General features: G+C 43.1%; 4 protein-coding genes across 5 annotated transcripts; 2 read left to right on the forward strand and 2 right to left on the reverse strand.

Moving 5' to 3' along the window:
- Positions 1–1119: 1119 nt before the first annotated feature.
- ca4b (carbonic anhydrase 4b) lies at positions 1120–3261 on the reverse strand. Its single transcript, XM_084674844.1, has 8 exons — positions 3177–3261; positions 2858–2902; positions 2582–2746; positions 2351–2496; positions 2161–2253; positions 1977–2043; positions 1555–1718; positions 1120–1410 (listed from the first exon to the last, which is right to left on the reverse strand). The coding sequence occupies exons 1-8, from the start codon at positions 3259–3261 to the stop codon at positions 1228–1230; spliced, it is 948 nt and encodes a 315-aa protein (XP_084530970.1). The 3' UTR covers positions 1120–1227.
- Positions 3262–3764: 503 nt separating this feature from the next.
- LOC146257636 (dehydrogenase/reductase SDR family member 11-like) lies at positions 3765–6265 on the forward strand. Its single transcript, XM_084674522.1, has 7 exons — positions 3765–4163; positions 4592–4801; positions 4875–4969; positions 5368–5497; positions 5680–5772; positions 5875–5940; positions 6093–6265. The coding sequence occupies exons 1-7, from the start codon at positions 4032–4034 to the stop codon at positions 6132–6134; spliced, it is 768 nt and encodes a 255-aa protein (XP_084530648.1). The 5' UTR covers positions 3765–4031; the 3' UTR covers positions 6135–6265.
- A 165-nt stretch (positions 6266–6430) lies between these two features.
- On the forward strand, positions 6431–19673 carry LOC146257637 (transcription elongation factor SPT6-like). 2 transcript variants are annotated; one of them, XM_084674521.1, is made up of 38 exons: positions 6431–6603; positions 7189–7304; positions 7435–7599; positions 7713–7783; positions 7909–8101; positions 8203–8287; positions 8863–9118; positions 9260–9361; positions 9597–9710; positions 9881–9970; positions 10057–10199; positions 10408–10553; positions 10649–10765; positions 10890–11019; positions 11140–11290; positions 11471–11625; positions 11714–11906; positions 12127–12269; positions 12360–12477; positions 12581–12657; positions 12768–12903; positions 13001–13138; positions 13321–13488; positions 13661–13788; positions 13972–14179; positions 14481–14628; positions 14742–14884; positions 15065–15205; positions 15331–15526; positions 15705–15943; positions 16041–16154; positions 16341–16465; positions 17138–17250; positions 17364–17441; positions 17562–17743; positions 18104–18300; positions 18422–18616; positions 18785–19673. In XM_084674521.1, the coding sequence occupies exons 2-37, from the start codon at positions 7199–7201 to the stop codon at positions 18606–18608; spliced, it is 5196 nt and encodes a 1731-aa protein (XP_084530647.1). In that variant the 5' UTR covers positions 6431–6603; positions 7189–7198; the 3' UTR covers positions 18609–18616; positions 18785–19673. The 2 variants fall into 2 exon arrangements, with proteins under 2 accessions (XP_084530647.1, XP_084530646.1); XM_084674520.1 differs by having other exon boundaries at positions 18422–19673.
- A 679-nt stretch (positions 19674–20352) lies between these two features.
- On the reverse strand, positions 20353–23757 carry proca1 (protein interacting with cyclin A1). The gene is made up of 4 exons (XM_084674659.1): positions 23135–23757; positions 22882–23014; positions 22562–22696; positions 20353–22433 (listed from the first exon to the last, which is right to left on the reverse strand). Exons 1-4 carry the CDS (start codon positions 23697–23699, stop codon positions 20555–20557), a joined length of 2712 nt encoding a protein of 903 aa, XP_084530785.1. The 5' UTR covers positions 23700–23757; the 3' UTR covers positions 20353–20554.
- Positions 23758–25130: the final 1373 nt, after the last annotated feature.

The following is a 25130-nucleotide window of genomic DNA, read 5'->3' on the forward strand; positions in this document are numbered from 1 at the left end:
TAATCCTGATATTTTGCAGTAGACTGTATAATTTCCAAATGGATATAACATAATTAAATCATGAGGGAGAGTAATGCTTAGTTTCCCATGACAACAGTGTAGACAGCTTTGCTACAGTATATTATATAATAGTGATTGGCCTGTACAGGATTTGTCTGTGGCCTGGTCTAGGGATCTTCCTAATCATACAGATGAATACCATAATAATCCATGGTTTTAATATTGCATAACTGATATAAAGCGTGACACTGTTCACAGCTCTCTGCATCTCACATCTCTACAGCAACATGACTGCGCAGCCAGAAAAGTATGCCTTTCCTCACCACGGCAGTGCTAAAGGCACTTAAAAGGCTTGGAGCTGGTATCTATTCCTGTGTTTAATGGGATTGTAGCCACTTACGTAGGGATGTATAGATAGCCTGTATAATACCTCAAATTAAATCAGCAGCCATTATCCACACTTCTCTGACTAGAGATGATGGCATTATTCATCATTCAGTCACTAACAACAAGGGTGGTTCTACATTGCCATAACACAGTTACCACTGTGTCTTACAATTTAAAAAAAAGTGTATTTAAGAATTAAGTTTTACTGATTCACTTATTCACCCTGGACCATGTGTCAACAACCAGTACCTTTGGGGCTGAAATTTACATGATGCATGATTCTTATATAATAATTGTCTTGCAACTTTTTCTCAGAATTGTTTGCACAGTGAAACATATTTGCACCCTATTGAGCACTGATCATATCAAGCAAATTGATAGTGTAATGAGAAAATATACAACACTGGGCTATTGCAATCAAGGTTTAGAAGGGCTTCAAAATTCTAAGTCCAACTAAACTAGTGTTCATCATTGCCTCCCGGTGGATGAATGAGGAATTAGATCAGAAACATGAAGAGTGTAGATTGACCAGTCGTAGTAAACAAACATTCAAAGATTGACAACATTTCATACAATATGGAACTATTCCTTAAACATGGATACAGGTCAGGTCAGATACAGGTTTTATTCAAAGGTTCAGACTCCAGTATTACTCCCTGAGAAAAATGTAGCCATGCAAATTGGACAGGTAATACATTCTTACGGACATAACTGTTATAAATATTAATTACATAATAATACAACTTTGATATGGTCCGACCTATAATTTGCTATACAAAAATACACAAACAAAGTGACTTAGAGAACAAAGTGACTGAGAGGATGCCTTAGGTTGTCCTCTCAGAAGTCTGGCAGGGAAGCTTCAATGGCTGACAGTAAAGAGCAGACGAGTAGCAAAGTGCTGAGCAGGACAACATGGCCGCCAGAGTAATATACCCTGCGACCATTTAGAGGCTGTACAGGTCGATACGTCCCTGCCATTGGCAGTGCATCAGCAAACCAAAGCTTTGAAAAAGCAGCAAGCTGGGGAAAAGACAACCAATTAAAAAAAACATAAAATACAATGGTTTAATATCACATTGAGAACAACTTTACAAAGTGGCTCTTTAAGGTATTGGTATGCATGGATTTTTATAGTGTTTATTGTAAAGTAGCATTGAACACTACCTGTTGCTTGCTGAGTGGAATTGTGTTTTCAAACACAGTCCACACAACAGACTCTGCACAGTTGGGTGTGGTAAGGGAGCCATTGTAGTAGTAATAGCTTGTCATGTTACTCCTGGAGGGGATTAACATGTCCAGGGCCATTCCATTCAGGCTAGTGTTGGTGTCTACAGAGGTCAACACAATAGAAACCAGAAGCTTAAGTTTTCATAAAGCGAGCAACTCATAAAACACCATTGCTCAAACCTTATAATGTGGTGGGACCAATGTCTGTGTTTTATTATAGGCTATAACTCATATGTGCATTGTACTTTAGTCTTTGTAATCGGCATTTGATTTAGAGGCCTCTCTTATCTATTTGGAGGCCATGGAATGAATGGTGATATATGAATGAGCAATCCCTTTTTACAGGCTGATTGACTTACTGGGTTGTTTGATAGAATTCAGAGCATTTATAATGGAGTCATATTTCCGGTTCGACACTGTCGACTCCTAAAATGGGAAAGGATATCCTTGGATAAATATCAAACCAACATCAGATTGATGTTCTCCTTGCCGGAGAAATAACCGTCATTAAGGCATTGTTAAATCACTTAGATCCTAAAATACCTCATAAAAGAATCCAAGAACTGCAATGCCTGTTGGATCTTTTAAGGCTTCAGCCAAAGAGTTGTGAGTCTCTTTTATGTGAACAATATGCAGCTGAGAATGACATTACAGATAATTAGATAACAGACCAAACAAAAGTAATCAAAGTCATATCTAGAGACAGAAGCATATCTATGAAACCATACAGTACCTCCATTGGGTATCTCTCTCCATCAATTGTGTGTTCTGATCCAGGACCTCCATCCTCACCCCAGTGTAGGTGGAGTTGAACTGCCTTATATGTTGCCTGTAGATGAGCACCCAAAACTGTGGCTGTTGTCGTCAAGTCCACTTGAACTACAGATTAAGTTGCATCCAGTTAGGAAAGTTCTTTCCAAAAGAAGTAAATAAACTAATTATATACATCTTCTGTAGGACTCACCTGTGTGACCGTTATTTGTGATGAGGCTGTTAAAGGAGTCTTGGTAGCCTGTGAACTTGAATCCTGTGCGTTGCTGAACTAGTTCAGCTTTCTTAGTGACAATGTTAATGGGAGACTGGAACCTAGAGCCACACATCTCAGCCACCTTAACCCAACCATTGGGTCCTTTAAATCAGAAGCAAAACTGCCGATAAAGTAAACATGTATTTAATCTAATAATTTTTTGTAGTAGAATAATCTGGGTTGCCATGACCAACCCTCTGAATGTTTCTTTACCTGTGCAGTTATTGTCACAACTAACTTGTGAATAGTAGCACCAATCTGAAACAAAGACAATTAAGGGGAAATGACCAGTGACGCATTGAATATGGTCACAGAGTGAAATCCTATTTTCAGAGTAGTCAAATAACAACCATGACAAAATAATCCCCATGAAAGTAAGTCCGTAAACAAATATGTGTTGTAAATAAAAATGTATCTATTATAGCTCTACAGATTAGTTTTTCTTAATCTCACTTTGCAGTCAATATATTTCTGGGTTCTTCCGTAATCTATTGATAAACCCAGTAAAACAAATACAATCTAGAAAGCTCACCTGCACCTGAAATTACCCCCACAACTGTAGACATTAAAATAATATGTACACAACTGCTTGGTAAATGTGGTCTAAATGTATCCATTTTAAATAGTTTAATTCCACAGGGTTATCTTGGTGCAGAAGATGTCTGTATTTATCTGCTAGGTGGCTATAATATAGGCTGCAACCACTCCCACCTGGACGTAATGTATGAACCATTATATAGATAAGAAGATAATGCTTGTTTTAAAATGATTTATAACTGTTCAATATTGCCTGAAAGCTCTGAGAAATATTTTTTGTACTGATGCATTCTCTTTCTCATACCTATGATATATTACCATGCTTGGAACATTTTCAGTATGACAGTATGCTATAATATTTCATTTTTTGACAGTAACACCAGCTTTTATTATCCCTATCTTCCTCTCCTTAACGCAAAGTATAATGTTCCCCATGTATAATTAAACCTACGCTTACGCATCTCACCTTTTCTTTCTTACTTGAAACCATTCTAGTGTATTTGAATGAGCACTCGGCGTTCTATTAATTTAGACTGTTCGTGATGCTCATAGATAGATTGCGTGTGCCTGGATGCACTGTTGAGTTTTTTACAGTAAAGAGCAGGACGGTAACCTTTACTAATAATTAGTATTAGTATTAGCACTGTAAGTTGTACAGTAGCCATCCTCCACTCGCGTTTGTTTTTATACTACAGCTGTATAATAACGTAACGTTGATTGTAAACTGTCGTAAAAAGCCGGTTGGGTAGAAAGTCACGTGGCAAGGAAAGAATGGGCGTAATTTAAAGCCATTTACTTATGATTACTACTGAAAACGTTAAAACTGAGGCATATTGTCATACTTTTGGCAATGGATCGCTGGAGAGGAAGAGTGGCACTTGTTACCGGGGCATCAGTTGGAATCGGGGCGGCTATTGCAAAGGTTCTCGTCCAACATGGCATGAAAGTTATCGGTTGTGCAAGGAACGTCGACAAATTAGAGGTAGGCAATGTGTGGGGGAAGTTCAACTGATAAGCAGAAACTTATGTAACTTGTATTAGGCTACCTACCTACTTTAAAGGTTCTTCATTAGCCTATCTTGTCAATATAATTTAAATGGATAACAAGACGAGTTCTAATCAAGCGCCGCAATATAGACGGCGATTGTTCTGGTAAACAGGCTATGCCTCGCCCAAGGTTTTATTGCTGTTTACTCAAACAAATTGTACATTGGCCCTGACCTGAAATCTCCTTTGCAGTCAAACTGTCCCACACCCCTGATTTAAAACTAACCCCCAAAAAGATTTGGCTCCAATTTAGTTAGATGTAGCCTAGTTGCCTACACATCAGAATAGTGGGTATCTATGTAACAAACACAGACACATTTTACTATGTTTTATTTTTTCAACATCTGATGTTTTTAATTTCAGAAACTAGCTGCTGAGTGTCGGAGCGCCGGGCACAATGGCACCATGATCCCCTATAGGTGTGACTTGTCCAAAGAGGGGGAAATCCTGTCGATGTTCTCTGCCATCAAAACCCTTCATCAGGGGGTGGATGTATGCATCAACAATGCTGGCTTGGCTCATCCAGAGTCCTTACTGAATGGCAAAACAGATGGTTGGAGGGATATGATAGATGTAAGTGGTACTGTCACACCTGGGTGAATTACATTGATGAATGTACTGAAAGGAGATTCACTATGACTTCCAGGTGAATATCATTGCGTTGTCTGTCTGCACTCGCGAGGCCTATCAGTCTATGAAGGAGAGACAGGTGGATGATGGACACATCATAAACATTAACAGGTACACATTATGACCTCCATGTTTTTTCGAATATTCATCGTTACTCACTGATACACTTAGTTAAATTCACTGCAAGTTATTTGTTTTTAGTTAAATATGAGTTATGATTGATAACATTAGAGCCCTCTGTGACATTGCCTGTAAAAAATAGCTATACAAATACATTTTGATTTGATTACATTTACATTAGTAGACGCTCTTATCCAGAGCGACTTACAGTAAGTACAGGGACATTCCACCTGAGGCAAGTAGAGTGAAGTGCCTTGCCCAAGGACACAACGTCATTTTGCAAGGCCGGGAATCGAACCGGCAACCTTCTGATTAATAGACTGATTCCCTAACTGCTCAGCCATCTGACCCCCATAAATATCAAACTTAATCCAGACTCTGCTTTGCAGCATGAGCGGTCATCGTGTGGTGACCAATCCAGATGTGCACTTCTACAGTGCCACTAAGTATGCTGTGACTGCTCTGACTGAGGGCCTGCGTCAGGAACTCAGAGAGGCTGGCTCTCACATCCGGGTTACAGTAAACACAACTACTCTTCAGTTTTGCTGTGCAAACTACATTTTACTCATTTAAAGTCTGATATAACTATTCATGTTAATAAAAAAATACATTCATGAATCAATATATTTCATTATTGGCCTAAAAAAAAATATTACGGGAGATTAACTTATATGTTCATCTAAGTTTCTTTCTTTTTGCAGAGTATATCTCCTGGATTAGTTGAAACAGAGTTTGCTTTTCGGCTCCACAGTCTCAGCCCAGAGAAAGCTGCTGCCACTTATGGAAGCTTAAAGGTAAGAAGGCATTCTCAGGACATTGATGTGGCCATTGAGGTGAGAGGTATGTCTTTGATGATTTGGGTTGTTTAGCTTTTCTCTATTTTTCCATGTGCATAGTGTTTGGAAGCAGTTGACATTGCAAATGCCCTTATCTATGTCTTAAGTGCACCTTCACATGTGCAGGTAAGTTGTCGTTTACGTGTATTCTAATTAGCTTTTTAAATGTGTTTATAAGATTAGGCCTACTAGAATCAGACAAGTTAATAGGCTACTAGTGTTGTGTTGTTGCCTCAGTTGGTAATTTTTGAACAATCAAAATTTGTTTTCTTATCCAGATTGGAGACGTCCAACTGCGACCGACTGAGCAGGTGTCATAGTGGTTTTGTGGGAGGAATATGACGTCCTTCTGAATTGTGTTTGGTCCAAACTTTGGAACGGAAATACATCAATGATGAATTTAATGAAACGTAATATTGTCTTTCAATAAATGTTGTCCAGATACATTTTATATTGATTCTGATTAAAGTCACTTGTGATGTGACTTAATGTTCTTGAGTTGGTAAACGTTAACAGTTGTTTTGTAAACAAACGGATTGCAAATAAACTTTAGATCATGTTTAAAATAGGTGAAGCTACAATGTAATGCAGTGCTGTGCTGAGTTTTTTTGTGACGTTCATACGCCGTCGCCATCGCCTCCATTCGGAGTTCTGGATTTTTCGGGCTGGAAACAATATATATTCCAAGCCAACCAAAAAATCTTATCTAGCAGAATACATTTCTTGAGGTCGATATGGCTGTTCGTGTATAATTTCCCAGACAGCGCTCATCAGATGGGTCTGACGAAGGTACGTTCCATCATCCTAATGCTCCAATGTCACCCAGCTGTGCGGAGCTGTGGACATCGCCTGTTATGCAAACAAGCTAGCTAAAGCCAAAGCGGCAAGCTAGCACTGTTATTAAACCCGAGCTCCGCAATAAACCGTGGGTCCAAAAGCTACAGCTAGCAATCAGTAGCCTATTGTGTACGTACTTGCAAGATTGTGTGATGCATTCGTGTGCAATAAAAATATTTTTAATTTTAAGACATAGCTAACCAAATACTACCACCCCTTCCCGTCATCTACTGCATCACCTGGATCCATGGATGGAGTGTCTTGGCGACACTCACCGAGTTTCTAATGTCATAAGACATGCATAGCATCCTTTAACAGGGAAAGTAGGCGATAGATAATGGATTTTTTCTTATTAGTATTGCTAACATTAACCAAATATAACATAGTTCAAGTCTGAGTAGATTGATCTAAATTGATATTCTAAATGCCATCAAGTCATTAATGCAAATGAAGTTTCTCTAACATTAGCCAATGTTTCCGTGGGTAGACATAGTTTTTAAAACACAAGATTCGTGAAGTATATTTTCTCTTCAACAGCCACAGTAAAATGTCTGACTTCATTGAAAGTGAAGCAGAAGAATCTGACGAGGAGTTGTTTGAGGGGTCAGAGGATACCCAGATAAAGGAACAAAAGCTTTGTAAAGCAAATGATGGTATGTAAGATGCATGAATCAATCCATTAGGTTTTTCCTTGCAGATCATAAAAACATACAGGTTATGAGTAGATACAGCAGGCCAGCCATGTAGTTTCTTGGACATGATGAACTTGATTTACCACTTTAGATGAGGAAGAGGAAGAAGAGAATACTGAGGACCAGGATGAACACGGGAACCTTCGGGGTCTGATTGACGATGGCGTTGACCAGGAGGAAGAGGAGGAGGATGAAGGGAAGAGAGAAAGAGATAGTGACTCAGGGGAAGAGATTGGCCACCGTAAGAGAAAAAGAAGTAAGTGGGCATCTTGATCCCTCTTTCTACAAAACGTAATGCAATTTAGCATTGTAACACTGTGGCATCTGCGTCCTGTTTAAGATCTCATGTCTTCTTTGATTTGTTTACAGACTATGATGACCGGTTGGATGATGATGATATTGATCTCATTGAGGAGAATTTGGGAGTCAAAGTGAAGAGGGTAAATGTAACAGGGAATCGCAGTGTAATCAACAATTTTAAGGGTGCTGTCTTATCCACCTCTAATGTGTAGAAGGGAACTTTTGTTGTTTTGTAAAACATGAGCTCTTGGTTTGTATATTTCAGCAAAAGTTTCGGCGCTTGCGAGACATGTCTGACGATGAGGATGAGGAGGGTGATGATGATGTCAGGGAAGCTCATGAAAAGGATATGATAGCGGATGAGATCTTCATGGGAGTGGGAGGCCTGGATGAGAGTGAAGCTGTAGATTTGCCTCTTCATCCAGGCGAAGATGACGAAGAGGATGATGAAGAGTCAGGTATGGAACTGTGAAGTCTAAAAAAACTGTTATTACATAATATAATGTGTCTTAAAATGGTGTCATTCACAGTAATACAATTCAAAACTTTAACTTTTAAGATATTGATGACTTTATCGTGGATGATGATGGACAACCTTTGAAGAAACCAAAATGGAGGAAGAAGTTGCCAGGATACACGGATGCGTAAGTAAAAACTTACTATAATTTGTTATATATATATATATATATATATACAGTTTATTAATCGGTAATTTAGGTCCCTTATTACATTTACATTTATTCATTTAACAGACACTTTAATCCAAAGCGACTTCCAAGAGAGAGCTTTACAAAGTGCATAGGTCACTGATAACAAGATAGCCCCAAAACATTGCGAGTAGCCAAAACATGAAGCATATTGTAAACAACCAAAAATAAGTGCCAAAGGGAAGAACCATAAGAGCATGTAGTTAAACAAGTTACAATTAAACAACATGAACCGCTATAAGTGCAAGTGTACCTGTAGAAAAACAAGCAACAATAAAAGCAATATATATCACAGCGAGTACAACAATTTAAATCAGTTACCACTAACCACAAGAGCAACAAGTCTCTAAGCAAGAGTCATTGTGAGGAAACTAACATCGGGTCAAGCAAACCATTCCTAAGTACCGTTTTTATTACAATGCTTTCTCTACTCACAATACATGTGTGTGCTAGTCCTAGGTGCAACATAAACTGGTATATTTGCCTTCAGTTTCTTGCATCTCTTTCCACAGAGCTCTTCAGGAAGCCCAAGAGATCTTCGGAGGGGACTTTGACTTTGCAGAGTTTGACACAGAGGCATACGATGATGCAGAGGAGGAGGAGGAAGACGCGGAGGACGAGAGCTGGGACAGGCCCAAGAAGCAGACCAAGAAGAGGGTGGGCCGACGCAGCATCTTCGAGATCTATGAGCCCAGCGAGCTGGAGAGCAGTCACATGACTGACCAGGACAATGAGATCCGCTCCACTGACATGCCGGAGAGATTCCAGGTGTGTGAAAATCATCGGTTTCTAAAGTTTGTACACTTCAAAAGGTGGAGTTTGGTCAATGAGGAGTTTGAGGAAAGTGGGGAGCTATTCGGTCATTTGTTTCAACGTACAATATCATTGTGTTAATGATGTTGCCGGCAGCTGCGTTCCACTCGTGTGAAGCCTGCGGAAGATGTGGAGCTGGAGATGGAGGCGGAGTGGATCTACAGGAATGCCTTCTCCACGCCCACCATCTCCATGCAGGTGGATAACTCAACAGATAGGCATGCTGGCAGTGACTAATAACGGCATATGTTAATTTAGCGGTTGCTTTTATCCAAAGTGCCATACAGAGTGGTTGGAACCTTTGGCCTGTTGATCTGCAGTCAAATGCACTAACTACTGAGCTATACATATCTCCTATGTGTGTAGAAACGTATCCAGTGTATGTGGAAATGTTGTTTCTAATGACTGACTTACACTTGTATCCCTCTTATAGGAGAATACAGACTATTTGGATCGGGGTCCAACCACCAATTTCAGTAGAAAAGGTCCCAGCACCATTCAGAAGATTAAAGAGGCACTGAACTTCATGAGAAACCAACACTTTGAGGTACCGTTCACACAATGACCACATCTTATTTTATTTGTTTTTTTTCAGCTTACATATTGTATTTGTGTTCAGTGAGTGAGATAAAGCAAGTTTTTTTACAACCCCCCAAAAAACGTACAGGTGTACGTCTGGGAAGAATCAAATACATTAAAACATTTGTCCTATTGTAGGTTCCATTCATAGCGTTCTACAGAAAAGAATATGTGGAGCCAGAGCTCAACATTAACGATCTGTGGAAGGTCTGGTTGTGGGACGAGAAGGTAAAGAATGGGAACTAGATTCATAATTTCTTCACTTCATAACTACTCGTTGTAGAACTTCAGTGAGGACTCTCTTGTCTTCTCAGTGGACACAACTGAAGACTCGCAAGCAGAACCTGACACGTCTGTTCCGGAAGATGCAGGCCTATCAGTTTGAGCAGATCTCCGCAGACCCAGACAAGCCTCTGTCTGATGGCATACGTCCATTAGACACAGCAGATATAGAGAGGTGCTGTCAGAATGTTGTTGTTGTTGTTGTTGCCCATTCAAGATCAATGGGATTACTTTTTGTATCAAGGTTCCGCTAGGATCGAATAGGTGTGAGTCAATCTTACTAATTAACCTCAAACAGTCACAGTGTCAGTAAGACTTGCAAACACGATATCCTGGATCAGTTACGGGTTACATTACAAATGTAACCCTTTTTGTCTTGCCAGACTCAAGGATGTTCAGTCCTCTGATGAACTGAGTGACGTGTACAACCACTTTCTCCTGTACTACGGCCGGGATATCCCAAAGATGCAGAATGCGGCTAAGTCCAGCAAGAAGAAGCTGAAGAAAATCAAAGAAGTGGATGAAGATGGTAAAGTTGTGCAAATGATACTAAGTCAAATTGTCAAGCAAGGCTCTGTAGAATTCGGGCCCTCGGTGAAGCCCAAATGTCATGTCCCCCTTTAGGGCTGGAGCAGGAGCCGGAGGAGGAAGAGGAGGAGGTGGTGCCACAGTCAAAGGGGCCAGACCTGAAACTAGCATCTCGCAGGGACATGAACAGTATCTGTCAGAGTGCAGGACTTGGTGAGTGACTAATTCTATCATGTCCACTAGGTGTCAGTAGCAACACTTAATACAGACCTGGAAAAATATACCACATACCGGGACACAACTTGACAGATACATTTTTGACGATCTCTCCAATTAGATGGTCTGGCAAAGAAGTTTGGTTTGACTCCAGAGCAGTTTGGTGAGAATCTCCGTGACAGTTACCAGCGTCACGAGACTGAGCAGTTTCCCGCGGAGCCCCTGGAACTGGCCAACGATTACATCTGCAGGTCAGCCCCTGGCACTGCAGTCACTGCATACACACACAGACAACCACATACACAGACATGCCTTTGCTTGATAACCTGTTGCAACCATCTACTCATATCCGGATCGCTGTGTGTCTGCAGCCAGTTCAGCACAGCCGAGGCAGTGCTGGAAGGCACCCGTTACATGGTTGCCATGCAGATCGCTCGTGAGCCTCTGGTCAGACATGTGCTCCGACAGACATTCCAAGAGAGGGCCAAGATCAACATCAAACCCACCAAGAAGGGCAAGAAGGTAAAAACATGTCTGCAGTTACACATTGTATAGTAGGTGTCATAACGACTCACATGTCACAGCAAGCAGATATGGAGTGGACATATATTTTCATTAAAAAAAATACTCAGTATAATATTTATCCTATTAGATTGCCTTTTTTGAGATTGTTTTAAATATCAGATTGTTTTTGTTTTGAAGGATGTGGACGAGGCCCATTATGGCTACTCGTTCAAGTACCTGAAGAACAAACCTGTGAAAGAGTTGAATGGAGACCAGTTCCTCAGAATGTGCCAGGCAGAGGAGGAGGGGCTGCTGACCATCAACATCTGCATTGACCTATTAGGAGTGAAGGGGTAATTCTAACATCTTGTACTGATGTACAACTGATTGAGTGTCAGTATAGTCCTGGGCTTTAGTGTCTGTCTTATGTACGCCGGGCAGATACGGAGATCAGACATACTTCGAGGAAATCAAGCAGTTTTACTACAGAGACGAGTTCAGCCACCAGGTCCAGGAGTGGAACAGGCAACGCACGCTTGCCATTGAACGCTCCCTCAAGCAGTTCCTGTACCCTCAGATGGGAAAGGAGCTGAAGAACAAGCTGATCGCTGAGGCCAAGGAGAGCATCACAAAGGTGGGAGCCTTCTACTGAAAACATGGAAGTTTATACTGCAAGATCTATCACGATGAGGTGGTGGAAGCTCAAAGTCGTTTTTTACCCTTTATTTTGATGTAATACTGATATAAAGATGGAATTTATGACTTCTTTTCTTATTCTGACACAAAGCAGGTTTTTCAGAGAATTGATTGTGTATGAGCCGACAATATTATGATAGTGGTTGTCCGCCCCTCAGGCCTGCAGCAGAAAGCTGTATAACTGGCTGAAGGTGGCGCCCTACCGGCCCGACCAGCAAGTGGAGGAGGATGAGGAGGAACTTGTGACAGAGGCCCAGGGCAAGGGGATCCGGGTACTGGGAGTGGCCTTTTCTTCCAGCAGGTACAGCCCCATGTCTCTACCTAAACTTAGACCCATGGAGCAATTTATCACCTATGTAGAGACTAATAACCTGAAAATGACTGTTCTCAGAGACGCCCCGGTGTTCTGTGCCCTGGTGAATGGAGATGGGGAGGTGGGGGATTTCCTGAGGCTCCCCTACTTCCTGAAGAGGAGGAATGCATGGAGAGAGGATGAGAGGGAAAAAAAGGTAGATTTCGAAAGTCTTGTGTCAGATCACTATCCAATGATGTGAAGCAATCTGTTCTCTGACACTTGTGTCGTAACACTAATACAAGTAGCATGATCTTTAGATACAAGATATTGACAACCTGAAGAAGTTCCTGAGCACCAAGAAGCCTCACGTCATCGCCGTGACTGGAGAAAACAGGTTCCCTTCTTCTCATATCCTCCTCGTTTCTGAACAGTATGTGATGCTAACTTAAATAACTCTTCTTGATCACTTCCTTCTTTTCTTTGTCCCGTCTACCGTCACTGTAGAGATGCCCAGATGGTTATTGAGGATATCAAGCGTGCAGCCAGTGAACTGGAACAGGAGTCCTCCTTCCCTGCTATAGGAGTGGAGCTGGTGGACAACGAGCTGGCCGTGCTCTACATGAATAGCAAGAAATCTGAGGTGACAGACAGACCCAACCCAGATGAACTTTCTCTCGCCACACAAAATCAGCCTTCTTACTTTGTAAAAAAAATGCTGGAAATGTGCTTGTTTGTAGGCAGATTTTCGGGACTACCCCCCTCTCCTGAGACAAGCCGTGTCTGTGGCCAGGAAGATCCAGGATCCCCTGGTGGAGTACGCCCAGGTGTGCAGTAGTGACGAGGACATCCTCTGTCTCAAACTCCATCCTCTACAGGTAATCATGACACTCTCAATAACCACATTCCGATTAGACAAACATCAAAACAAACTGGTCACGCCTCAATGACCCCTACCTCTAACCCTAACCCTCTATGAGCATGTTTATTGTACGAGTCTGACTGTCCTCTGCCCTTGCCTCCCCTCCCCCCCCACCCCCCACCCCTCCCCTTCCTCCAGGACCATGTAGTGAAGGAGGACCTGCTGAACGCACTGTACTGTGAGTTTATTAACCGGGTCAACGAGGTGGGCGTGGACGTGAACAGGGCCATTGCCCACCCGTATACCCAGAGCTTGGTCCAGTACGTCTGTGGCCTAGGGCCCAGGAAAGGTGCCCACCTGCTCAAGGTAAACCAACACTGTATTGTACAAGTCATTGTTTGTAAGGCTAAAGGTTGTGGCTTATGGCTGCTCTCTCATCTTACGTAGGCCTTTTAAGTTCTAGTTATTTTTATGTAGTTTGACTCGTTCAGGTCTTCTGACTAGCTACCGCAGCTTCCATGCTAATCTGTGGTTGCAGATCCTGAAACAGAACAACACCCGTCTGGAGAACCGCACTCAGCTAGTTACCATGTGTCACATGGGGCCCAAGGTCTTCATTAACTGTGCCGGCTTCATCAAGATTGACACTGCGTCCCTGGGAGACAGGTCAGATTCAGCACAGGGTCTTTCTAAAGACAAATATGGGGAGAGGATACGCATCATAGCACGGGAAATATCACATCATCCATAGAACTAGAGTTAAGTTCAATGTATGAAAGAACATTGAAGAACTAAGTAGAACTATTTAAGTTAAACTAAATCAAATCATCCCACTTTGTCTCTCCGCAGCACTGACTCCTACATCGAGGTTCTGGATGGGTCCCGGGTGCATCCGGAAACATACGAGTGGGCGCGCAAAATGGCAGTGGACGCCTTGGAGTACGACGAGTCAGCGGAGGACGCCAACCCTGCAGGAGCCCTGGAAGAGATCCTGGAGAACCCGGAGCGCCTCAAAGACCTGGACCTGGACGCCTTCGCAGAGGAGCTGGAGAGACAGGTCAGTGTGGCGGTCGACGGGCGGCCACATTCACATCGGGCGGCCAAGACAACACAACAAGGGAGTCAGGTGGCTGAACGGTGAGGGAATCAGGCTAGTGATCTGAAGGTTGCCAGATCGATTCCCGGCCGTGCTAAATGACGTTGTGTCCTTGGGCAAGGCACTTCACCCTACTTGCCTCGGGGGGAATGTCCCTATACCTACTGTAAGTCGCTCTGGATAAGAGCGTCTGCTAAATGACTAAATGTAAATGTAGACACATCCTGGTGGCTTCCTGTCTGAGGCTGCCTTTTGTCCACAGGGCTATGGCAACAAGGGAATAACGCTGTACGACATCCGTGCCGAGCTGAGCTGCAGGTACAAGGACCTGAGGTCCACTTACAGGGGCCCCAACACCGAGGAGATCTTCAACCTGCTGACCAAAGAGACCCCCGAGACCTTCTACATAGGTGAACTGCTCCCCCTCTGACTCTATTTGAGACTCACCGCTGTTTGATGGTCTGTGTTTCATCGCGTCTCCCAGCCGTTTGTTTATGCTCTGGCTGTCCTTCTCCATCTCCAGGTAAACTGATCACCAGTGTGGTGACGGGCATCGCCCACAGACGTCCCCAGGGTGAGAGCTATGACCAGGCGATCAGGAATGACGAGACTGGTCTGTGGCAGTGTCCCTTCTGTCACCAGGACAACTTCCCTGAGCTAAGCGAGGTGAGGTGGACTCCCTCCCCTGGACCTAAGAGCACGATCTCTCTGTAAATACTGCCTGTGCTGTGTATTTCCCAGACTTTTGCTGGGAGACCGGATTCTGTGGGCTGCACTGCAATATAGTCTCCTGTAAATGCTGCCAATCTTTCAGCAGCCTACAACAACTCATGTTGTCCCATCCAGGTGTGGAATCATTTTGACAGTGGCTCCTGCCCCGGCCAGGCTATTGGGGTGCGCACACGCACGGACAATGGGGTCACTGGCTTCATCCCCACCAAGTTCCTCAGTGACAAAGTGGTGAAGCACCCTGAAGACAGAGTCAAGGTGTCTGTATTCTTCCCCTAAAAATCGACTGAACGCAGTTTCACATTTTAAGACCGCTACCTAGGTACTGAGTTGTGCAGATGTGCTTTCGATGTGCGTAGTTATTGATGTGTGCTGGTTTCTAGGTGGGCATGACAGTGCACTGCAGGATCATGAAGATAGACATAGAGAAGCTGAGTGTAGACCTGACCTGCCGCACGTCAGACCTGTCAGACAAGAACAATGAGTGGAAGCTTCCCAAAGACACCTACTATGACTTTGACCTGGAGACGGATGATGTGAAGCAGGAGGAGGAGGCCAAGAAGAAACAGCAAAGAACAAGTGTGTTCCTTAAGATTGAAAAACAAGTGTCAAGCATAGGTCTCTCAATGTTTAAGTTTTTGTTTGTCTAGGTTGTTGTGTGGTTCATTGATATTTGCGATCGTATTTCATCAAAGTTTTCATGCATAGTTTTCCAGACTTTTCTACTGCTTGAACTGTACTCTCTCCCTCCCTTTAGCCTACATCAAAAGGGTCATCGCTCACCCTTCCTTCCACAACATCAACTTCAAGCAGGCAGAGAAGATGATGGAGTCGATGGACCAGGGGGATGTCATCATTCGTCCCAGCAGCAAGGGAGAGAACCACCTGACCGTCACCTGGAAGGTGGCTGATTGTATCTACCAGCACATCGACGTGCGTGAGGAGGGGAAGGAGAACGCCTTCAGTCTCGGGCACACCCTTTGGATCAACAATGAGGTGAGGTGACCCCTGGAAAACAGTTTAATCGAATGGTACATGTCTGTATAAATATGCACATTTAATTTTGGGTATGGCTTGACTTCTTATTTCTCAGGAGTTTGAAGATCTCGATGAAATCACAGCCCGATTTGTTCAACCAATGGCTGCGTTTGCTCGTGATTTGCTTGGTCACAAGTATTTTCAAGAATGCAGTGGTGGAGACAGAAAGGTATGTAATTCAATATTTAGGGTATGTGTGTGTGTGTGTGTGTGTGTGTGTAAATGATTCTGTCGGTGGCTTCAGCCCATGCGTCTGCTAGAATGTGAGTGTGACAAAATACAAATTAAACACAATCATTTTCACGCCTTGTTCAGTAATCATTTATTGCGGGACCTCCTTCTCATTGAATTACAGAAAATGGAGGAGGTCCTCGTGAAAAGCAAGAAAGAGAAGCCTACATTCATCCCCTACTATGTGTCGGCCTGTAAAGAGCTTCCAGGAAAGTTCCTGCTCGGCTACCAGCCTCGCGGAAAGCCAAGGTTATCTAAAGACTGCCAACCACCTCCAAACCTTTGTTGTGCTAATGAGGACCCATTCATCAGATGCACACATTTGCATAGATATAGAAACACAGGAGATGCACTTGGCTTCATTTTAGTTCCGTGTTTAATTGACACCCTGAAGAAGAAGAAAAAACTCTTGTGTTAGACTGAATGTCCACCGTGCACCCAGATACTAATGTGTGTCAGGACAGTAGGGAAGCATGAATTGCCCTTTGTCTTTGCTTCTGCCGTTTGCCAGGAGTAAGTGTGATTCTGGGACTTGTTTAGGGACTGGAAAAGTTGTGGGACTGTCAACATTCAGTCATATCAAGTCAGTGTTGATTGGGGGCCTTGTCACAGGCATCAACAATTGGCAAATTTGACAAATAATCAGAGCAACATATTGTTCATTTGCGAAGATGCCTCAGACCTTTTGTCTGAGTACAACCTGTCTTGATGCTGCTTTACCATTGGCCTTTTATGGACAAAAAAATTGTGATTTGAGTTAACAGAACACCACTGCAGGAAGGGTGGCCAGACTAGGGCAAATCAAACACGAGCTTGCATATTCATCTGGTTCCCAGGCTAACTCTCTGTCTGAGGAACATCTCCTGTTGAAAAAGAGGTCATTGTTGTGTAATGGATGAGTGTCATAACCCTGTCTTTCAGGGTTGAGTTTGTCACCATCACGCCCGAGGGTTTCCGATACAGAGGCCAGATTTTTCCCACAGTTAACGGGCTCTTCCGCTGGTTCAAGGATCATTACCAAGAGCCTGTGCCAGGTCAGAACACAGAGAAACCCTGTGTCCTTGTTCCACCTCACAATGAAAGATATGTCAGTAGGAGTTTGTGTCCACCATTGTTAGTAGTAAGTTTTGTATTTTTTTTTCTTCAGGAGTTACACCAGGCAGTAGCACCAGAACAAGAACCCCGGCCTCCATTAATGCCACGCCAGCCAATATCAATATTGCAGGTCTCTTCCTGTTTCCGTCTGTTTGCAGAAAACGGGAGATCATTTCAGATTACAAGGCAGCTATTGTGATCTACTGCGAATAAGTCACCGTGCATTGCTTCCATGTCTTTTGTCTACCAGACCTGACTCGAGCAGTCAGTGCCCTCCCACCCAACATGACCTCTCAGATGTTCAATGCCATCGCTGCGGTAACCGGCCAGGGTGGGCAGAATTCCAACACCACCCCGGCTCAGTGGGCTTCCAGCCAGTACGGCTACAGTGGAAGCAGCACCGGCGGAGGGGGAAGCAGCAGTGCCTACCACGTATGTTTCGGAGTAAAGGCCATTGCACATTGAGTGCGAAATTTTTGTATGAGTTTTTTCGCAATCGTCTGCCTCAACATTCGGTGGCTCTGAATTTCCCCAAAAAACATATAAAAATGCTGGCTATGGATGCAAAAATGCAGACAATTCAACCCGATCCGGATGAAAGTTTCGGAGGCAGTGTGTAAGCGCGATTGACGTAACGTGAGGTCGTATTCATTTTTTTACGTGCGAACATTTCGGATACAAATTTCGGACTCAGTGTGCAATGGCCTTAACATATACCTTTAGTCAAAACCCTGAGGTCTGCCTGCAGAGAGACGAGCACTTAACCCTAACATTCCCTTGGCCCATTGACAGGTATTTGCCACCCCAGCCCAGCAGCCCATAGCTACCCCGCTTATGACACCCAACTACTCCTACACCACACCCAGTCAGCAGGCCAGCGTCACCACCCCCCAGTACCCCAGCAGCACCCCTCACTCCTCCCATGGACACCGCCCGTCCTCCTCCACACCTTCCTCATCCTCCTCCCGACACCGGACACCACAGGCTAAGTAAGTTACAGATTCCAACAGAGCAAAAAAATAAAATAAAAAATAAGAGCGAACTCTGTATAAAGTTTGATTCTCTCGTCTCATAGAAATGAACTTGATTCTCTTGTTTTCTCTGGTGCAGGGCAACCTCACACACAGCCGTTGACTGGGGCAAAATGGCAGAGCAGTGGCTGCAGGAGAAAGAGGCAGAGCGTAAGAAGCAGAGGCCCAGAGTGACCCCACGGCCCTCCCCCAGCCCCATGATCGAGAGCACACCCATGTCCATAGCCGGAGACGCCACGCCCCTCCTGGATGAGATGGACCGCTAGACCATGAGGTGATTTTCTTCCAGTCTCGCTTCCACCTGTTTCTACTGTACATGAACTGGTTGACCTCGTATTAAATCCATTCCACTGCTACTAAGCAACCCCGAAAGATTAAAGAGCAGGATAAGCTGATGTTGACCAACATGGACATGTGAATTCATATGAGATAACTCTCACAGGAAATGGAATTAAAAACTGCACAGTCCTTCCAGGAATAGAGAATGCGTCAGCAATTTTAAAATAGGCAAGTACCATCCTCTGTGTTCCATAACTTGTCATTCTGTTCCCATGGTGGAATTTCACAGGAAACAAAGAAAGTGCATGCTTTGTTGGAATCAGGCTGTAAGCTTACTAACTTCAAATGCATGCAAATACAACAATAAAAGCACTGTATGTGAATAGCACTCAGAGGTTACTATAACCTCATGATAGCAATCTCACATTGGGTTCTATGCCTCATTGCTACAGTATGCTGTTGTTAGTCTGAATGACTAGCCTTTTATATATTTTAACTGTTCTGGTGCTGCTTAGTTGTGTGGGCTGTGATGTTCACACAAATACACTTTATTGCATAGTAGATTGAAAATGAAAGAAAATGTATTAGAAAAGTATTAGAAAGAAATGTCAAAGAATGGATCAAATCTCGAGCACTTTCACCATTAGGTGTTTTTAACCTTTTTTGTATGTTTAAAAGCATTGCATAAGCATGTTTTGGTCAATAATCTATATCCACTGTGATTTATAAACATACAGTATTTACAATAGTTACTTTGCAATTATAAGTATTTCACTGTGATCCAGTATCAATTAGAAAAGATAATACATTTTGTTTGGCGCCTATTTAATTGAAAGATGCACTGTATTGTTTGTACTCTAAATATCTGTGTATATCTCATCTATTTTCATTACTCATCATGTGCTGATGGAGCCCACCAATAAAACAGTCAATGGATAACCAGACAACGGGATATGTGTTCTGCAACGCTGTTGTGTCAGGCTAGTGTGGTCTACCTCTCACATACCCCTGACGAAGTATTGCTGCTTACTCAATATTAGTTCAATTTGGTGGGTAATAAAAAAGCTTTGTCATAAATGTGTTACTTACCTGGCCAAGCTTTTCTGAATGCTTATGTCTGCTGTGAGAATCTGAAACCTGGATCTGTATCATAGTACTCTCCTCTTGAACGCAACGTAGTTATAACAAGGTCATATTATACATTATGAGAGAGATCCTTGCTATTAGTTCTCTGAATATCTCAAGGTGCCCAGTCACATCTAGTTAAATTCCTCTGAGTTGCAAGCATGTGGGAATCAGCTGATAAGGGATTTGATGCTCTGCTGTGGGTGTTACAGCCCTGATTGGCCGCCTGGGGGGATAGTGTGCCAAGAGGGCCTATAATCCCAGAGATAAGAATGTAACCCCTTTTTCAGTCAAAACCTTAAATCGCATTGAAGGGGACCAGCAGGGCCAGTCTCCCACAGAACAAAGGCCATAGTAAATAATCTTGGAATGTGCAGGTCTGTTGGTGTGTATAGTATGGCTAGCATTGTTTGCAGAAAAGTATACCTAAGAAGGTTTACTGTTAAGCAGATAAAACACAATACTTCCCCTTAAAGATTTAACATTCCTTGCTGTGATTTGCTGTCAAGCCCATGACAAAATGTGTTACATTCACACAATCACCAATTTCAATCAATATACCAACATTTGCAGCATTGTAATATTTTATTAATCTATTTTGTAGGCATACATATTTCTATACATAATACTGATCCCCCAATCACATTGATATGATTACTGTGAAAAATGGTTATAATGTTGATTTGTCAAATATCACAGATAAAACAACTAGTCAGCATTGCAACTTTTCCTAGTCAATAGATCAACTGGTCATATAAGATGGCAATGCAGTCTATCATTCTATGCTAGCAGCATGTTAAGTATAGTTTCAGGGCTGTTTGTCAGAAAGCCTTGTTTTTCTTCTTCTCTTCCAACCTAGTTGCTCTTCAGCCTTCTGTAAAATGGATTGGATGAGGCTCATGGCCGGTGTGCTGGGCTGTGCAGTGTAGAGTACCTGCTCAATACCATCTTTCAACTCTTCAATCTCAGCAACTTCAGAGGGCATCGTTTGGAGTCTCAGCCTTGCAGTTGTCTTTGTTCTAGGATCGTTTTCATTGTCATTATGAGGTGTAACGCCTTCGTTAAAAACAGCTGGACTGTTTTTTTTCCTTCTTTTTTTGCGCTCTCCCTCTCTTGACCCGTGTCCTCCTGCAGTGAGAACGAGAGTTCCAGCCGTGGCGGTAGGACGCGTGCGTTTACCATCCTTCTCCATGGCGACCAGCCCCATGGTGGAGGTGGGAGCAGCGGTCAACACAGTAGGGCTGTCAGTAGAAGACAGCACTGACATGGTTTCTTCAGAAGCGCTCTGGGGAGATGTGGCGTCAGCCAAAAGGGGAAGTACAAGTTTTTTCCTTCTTTTTCTCCCCTCTCGCTCTTTTGATCGTTGCCTTTTGTTTTGGTGGGCATTCAAAGTAGAGGTTGCAGCTGTTGTGGTAGAGGAAGCAGCACTAGTTGTAGTAGCACGAGTTGTAGCAATAGTTGCAGCAGTAGAAGTACTAGCAGTAGTAGTAACACTAGTTGAGGTAGTTAAGTGTGACATATCACTGTCATTTTCTGGTCTGTGAGACTCAAGGTCCGTTGCCGTTTTAACAGTAGTGGTAGTTGGGCTGCCTGTAATCTCTCTAAACTCATCTTTAGTGGAATGCTGAGCCGCAGCCTCCTCAATAGGAGAAGAGGAGGTGATTCTCCTTCTTTTATTTCTGTTTTTCCTCTCTTTTGACCTGTGTCTTTTTCTTTTGAGGGGAGCCACAATGGGAGTGCGGGCAGGGATTGTGGTAGGTCCCAACCTTTGTTGCTCCGGCTGCTCTGAGGGGACCGTTGTAGTGCTGCTCTGGACAACTGAAGTGTCTGTGGTCTTGACCAGGAGTTCCTGGTCAACGGCATTGTGAGTTGTAGCTTGTTCTGGAGGAAAAGTTGGAGATATGTGGTTGGGTTTTTTCCTCCCTTTCCTTGGCCTCAACCTCTTCTGTTGCATAGTTGTGGGGATGCTGATTGTCACAGAGAGGAGTTCTGTTTGCTTGTTCTCTGTGTGGGCTTGGGTATCCAGCTTCAGCTCCTTCACAGGACTGTTTGCGTAGATGGAGGTAGTGATTGAGACATTTTCCTCATCTGTCATTGGTTGATCTTTCATAACATCATTGGACGGCTCCTCTTTACCCCCTAGATCTATCAAATAATTCACGTTCCCGTTAAACTGAACAACTTTACTTGGCTCATCAACAAAGTTACTCTTATTATTGACCTCCTCTGCCTTGCTGCTAGTAGGTGTACCTGGGGCTGCCTCCTCGGCTTTGGAGATTGATTCAACCCTCTGCTTTCTCTTTCTCCCTCGACCCTTAGCCTTCTTTTTTTTGTTTTTCTTTTTCTCAGAATTCTTCTTCTTCTTCTTCTCTGAGGACTGTGCCTCTCCTTTGGCAGCTTCAGTGGTCGAACTTTGAGACGTGGACACAGTAGCGAGCACTTTGATGAAGTCCTCTGCGGCTGTGACCACGTTACTAAGAGATGGTTCCTCAGGACCCGTGGTCTGGGATCCTGACACCGGGGGCTCTGTTGGACCCTCCGGTCCGTCCCGCTCTTGTCCTGATTTATTGGACTCTTTCTGTTTAGGAGGAGCCAAGGTCAATACGTCAATAACGTCAATGCCTCCAAAGTCGTATGGAATGGACTCTTTTGCCACTGCAACAGGCATCTTCTCATACTTTTTACACCTTTTGAATTTGAAAGAAGAGTAAGACATAAAAGATAGTTGATTAGGCATCCATACGTTACCATTAGAACGTAAAGAAATTCACTTAAAACTGTTTTAACTTATTGTGGAATCTCCATAAATACTTACATGCCATACCAGTGCCTCTCAACACATTGCTCCTCATACATGAACTCAAAGCAGGGTACCTCCATGACATTGAAAAAAGCCTGTCCCACCACCCTGGATGAGGAGTCATTCACTTTCCTCAGACAGTCCTTCATCCTGCAGCACACAGAGACAACGACTCACTTAATGTTTCTGGTTTGTCCAGGCACACTAGTAAATCAAATTGTATTTTATTTCAATATCTGTTGGGAGAACCACCCACCCCTCTCTCTCCCTCTCTCTCTCTCTCTCTCTCTCTCTCTCTCTCTCTCTCTCTCTCTCACACACACACACACACTCACGCATTATCGCAGTCACAGTGAGAAATGGAAAGCCACTTGAAATTTGTGTAGCCATATTTTGATGAGAACGCATGGATGACATGGGGGCAATGGTCATGAACACGGCAACAACTGTCGGTCTCAGCGAATACCCCTGAGGAAGTACAAGAGCAAAGCATCTATGAGTGTACAACATGGGTAGGTAAATTAATAAAGTCTCCTTTTTTTACTCAGCAACATAATATATACTTTTAATATAAAATGTTCTCCCTACCCAGTTGATTAACATCATCGGCGATGTTGCCTGCACCGCACCACAGTGTTCCTGGATAAGTAAATCCTCGCTTGGATCTGCTTAACACCTTGTCTTTATTGGAGGCAGAAGTCCCTCTCTCATCTTTTTGTTCCTGTATCGGTTGTGCGTTAATATTTTTGATGACTCTCTTGCGCTCCGTTTTCCTCTGAAACTCTTGACAGTTGGATTTGGCATCCGCCAAGTGAGAAAAACTCGTTTCGAAATTTTCAAATTTGGTCGTTTTATCCTTCAGTCCCAATCTGCAAATATGCATGAAAGACTTCACCTGCATTTGGTTCCCTGTCACCGAGCAGTCCACGAGTTTTCCGGCTGGGTTACGCACGGAACGCACCTCTTCAACTCCGTCTGATACTTGGTAAAGGTAATTCTCTCCTATTATAGACATTTTAGCACAGAATGTGCTGTTGAGCATGAGAAACATTGCCTTTGCTTCTTTTTCTCCATCTAGAGAGTAGCTTAGGAATTCTCCTTTGACAAAGTTTCTGTCCAGGTAAGACAGAAATACAAAAAACACAGACCACATTATGGCAGGTGGCCCTTTTTTTGCACCATGCGCCCAAAGACAGTAGCCTGTTACTATTCTCCCACGCCCTGTGTCCACCGGCTTTTAAAGCGACACTTGAAGTGGTGTGATTATAAATACGATGACTGACATTGCTGGGAGGGGTTTGTCATCCACTTTAACCCCTTCAGTGGACGTGTAAAATCGTTTGACGCTTTTTGTTTGGCAGTAGGATCTGGAGCCATATTGGCATTAAACATAGGATAATGGGCACATCATAAAACACATGAATAGCCGAAAAGTTTAATACCGATTAAAATCAGTTCATTACAAATAATAGGCTATAGGCTACCGGCACATCAAGATGATGGATTCTTAGGGGTGTGTAGAGAATGTGTTGGGAAAAAATGCAAAGCTGTGCATTTATTTTCGAAAACAGTAGCAAACAAATTAGCACGATTTAAATATTTATTTAGAATAAAATTCAAGATGAATGGTGTGAACTAGCAACGACTTCTTTGCTAAATTGACCGCAAGTTACCTCCCCACCCCCCACCCCTTTTCCCCAAGAAGTCGAGATTTATTCCACTGGAGGAGGTTCTTGTGGTGCTTTCCATGGTAACGAGGATGGGGTGATTCCTCTCTAACCCAAGAGATTGGACATCTTGCAAATTCCACAAAGGGTTTTGCATTGCTGATGAGTGAGTGAATAAGAAAGTAGTAAAAAGGGAAAGGAAAAGCTCACAAGTGTGCACGTAATAATAATTGGTACCTGCCATCGGAATCAAGTAAGAACGTGGTTGAAGATGCAAGGTTGTAGCTGACAAGTTTTGTGCACAAAAGTAGCTAAGCAGCTCATAAGCCAAATCTGAATAGCCTTTTCCCATTAGTCTTAACAAGAAATTCCAGTAATTAACCTTATAAGAAAAACAATCTTTAGAGCTCAATTTAAGGTTAGAAATTGATGCTATGATTTTCAATTTGCATCCCCAATATGACCCGCATCAAATGCAAGTGTTCACACTCCATTAGGCTTGTAGGGATCATGTGCAACGAGTCGGCAAACTATAAATCACCCTAATGTTGTCACATCGTTGGCTTGGTTAGCTTTGCAAAGCACTCTCGAGAGGCGAATGTTTGAGGGCGGAGTGAAGTGATGCAAAGTCACCAGAGGGAACATTCGACCAAACCTGCGCAGCAAAACGCGGGTTACAAATGCTCAGTGAGGATTTACCGGCAAACTCTTGTAACCTTTGTAATCCCGGGGTGCTCCAAATAATGTGGGATTTAAATCAACTTGTGCTACATTTTTGTCGGTCATTATTGACGGCTCTGTGGAGAGCAGTTTGGCTTGCCATCAGTGATAGGCTACATATGCTCTCTAAACAGAAAAGATAACCAACTCATACTACTAAAAAGCCTAATGGCACAGTGGTGTCACAATTGTTCACA

This window comes from Hypomesus nipponensis, chromosome 15, assembly GCF_054491055.1.
Source record: "Hypomesus nipponensis isolate SF chromosome 15, ASM5449105v1, whole genome shotgun sequence".
In the NCBI taxonomy this organism is placed as follows: domain Eukaryota; kingdom Metazoa; phylum Chordata; class Actinopteri; order Osmeriformes; family Osmeridae; genus Hypomesus; species Hypomesus nipponensis.

Excerpts from the sequence above, each read along its gene's own strand:
- ca4b (XM_084674844.1), bottom strand. The coding sequence starts at position 3,261 with ATGGATACATTTAGACCACATTTACCAAGCAGTTGTGTACATATTATT. Across the intron at positions 2,497-2,581 it reads CACAAATAACGGTCACACAG|TTCAAGTGGACTTGACGACA; the intron begins GTGAGTCCTACA and ends CTTAATCTGTAG. Across the intron at positions 1,411-1,554 it reads TTCCACTCAGCAAGCAACAG|CTTGCTGCTTTTTCAAAGCT; the intron begins GTAGTGTTCAAT and ends TCTTTTCCCCAG.
- LOC146257636 (XM_084674522.1), top strand. The coding sequence starts at position 4,032 with ATGGATCGCTGGAGAGGAAGAGTGGCACTTGTTACCGGGGCATCAGTT. Across the intron at positions 4,164-4,591 it reads GGAACGTCGACAAATTAGAG|AAACTAGCTGCTGAGTGTCG; the intron begins GTAGGCAATGTG and ends TTTTAATTTCAG. Across the intron at positions 4,802-4,874 it reads GTTGGAGGGATATGATAGAT|GTGAATATCATTGCGTTGTC; the intron begins GTAAGTGGTACT and ends TATGACTTCCAG.
- LOC146257637 (XM_084674520.1), top strand. The coding sequence starts at position 7,199 with ATGTCTGACTTCATTGAAAGTGAAGCAGAAGAATCTGACGAGGAGTTG. Across the intron at positions 10,200-10,407 it reads GACACAGCAGATATAGAGAG|ACTCAAGGATGTTCAGTCCT; the intron begins GTGCTGTCAGAA and ends TTGTCTTGCCAG. Across the intron at positions 11,626-11,713 it reads GACCTATTAGGAGTGAAGGG|ATACGGAGATCAGACATACT; the intron begins GTAATTCTAACA and ends TACGCCGGGCAG.
- proca1 (XM_084674659.1), bottom strand. The coding sequence starts at position 23,699 with ATGTGGTCTGTGTTTTTTGTATTTCTGTCTTACCTGGACAGAAACTTT. Across the intron at positions 23,015-23,134 it reads CGATGATGTTAATCAACTGG|GGGTATTCGCTGAGACCGAC; the intron begins GTAGGGAGAACA and ends GTACTTCCTCAG. Across the intron at positions 22,697-22,881 it reads CACTGTGACTGCGATAATGC|GATGAAGGACTGTCTGAGGA; the intron begins GTGAGTGTGTGT and ends TGTGTGCTGCAG.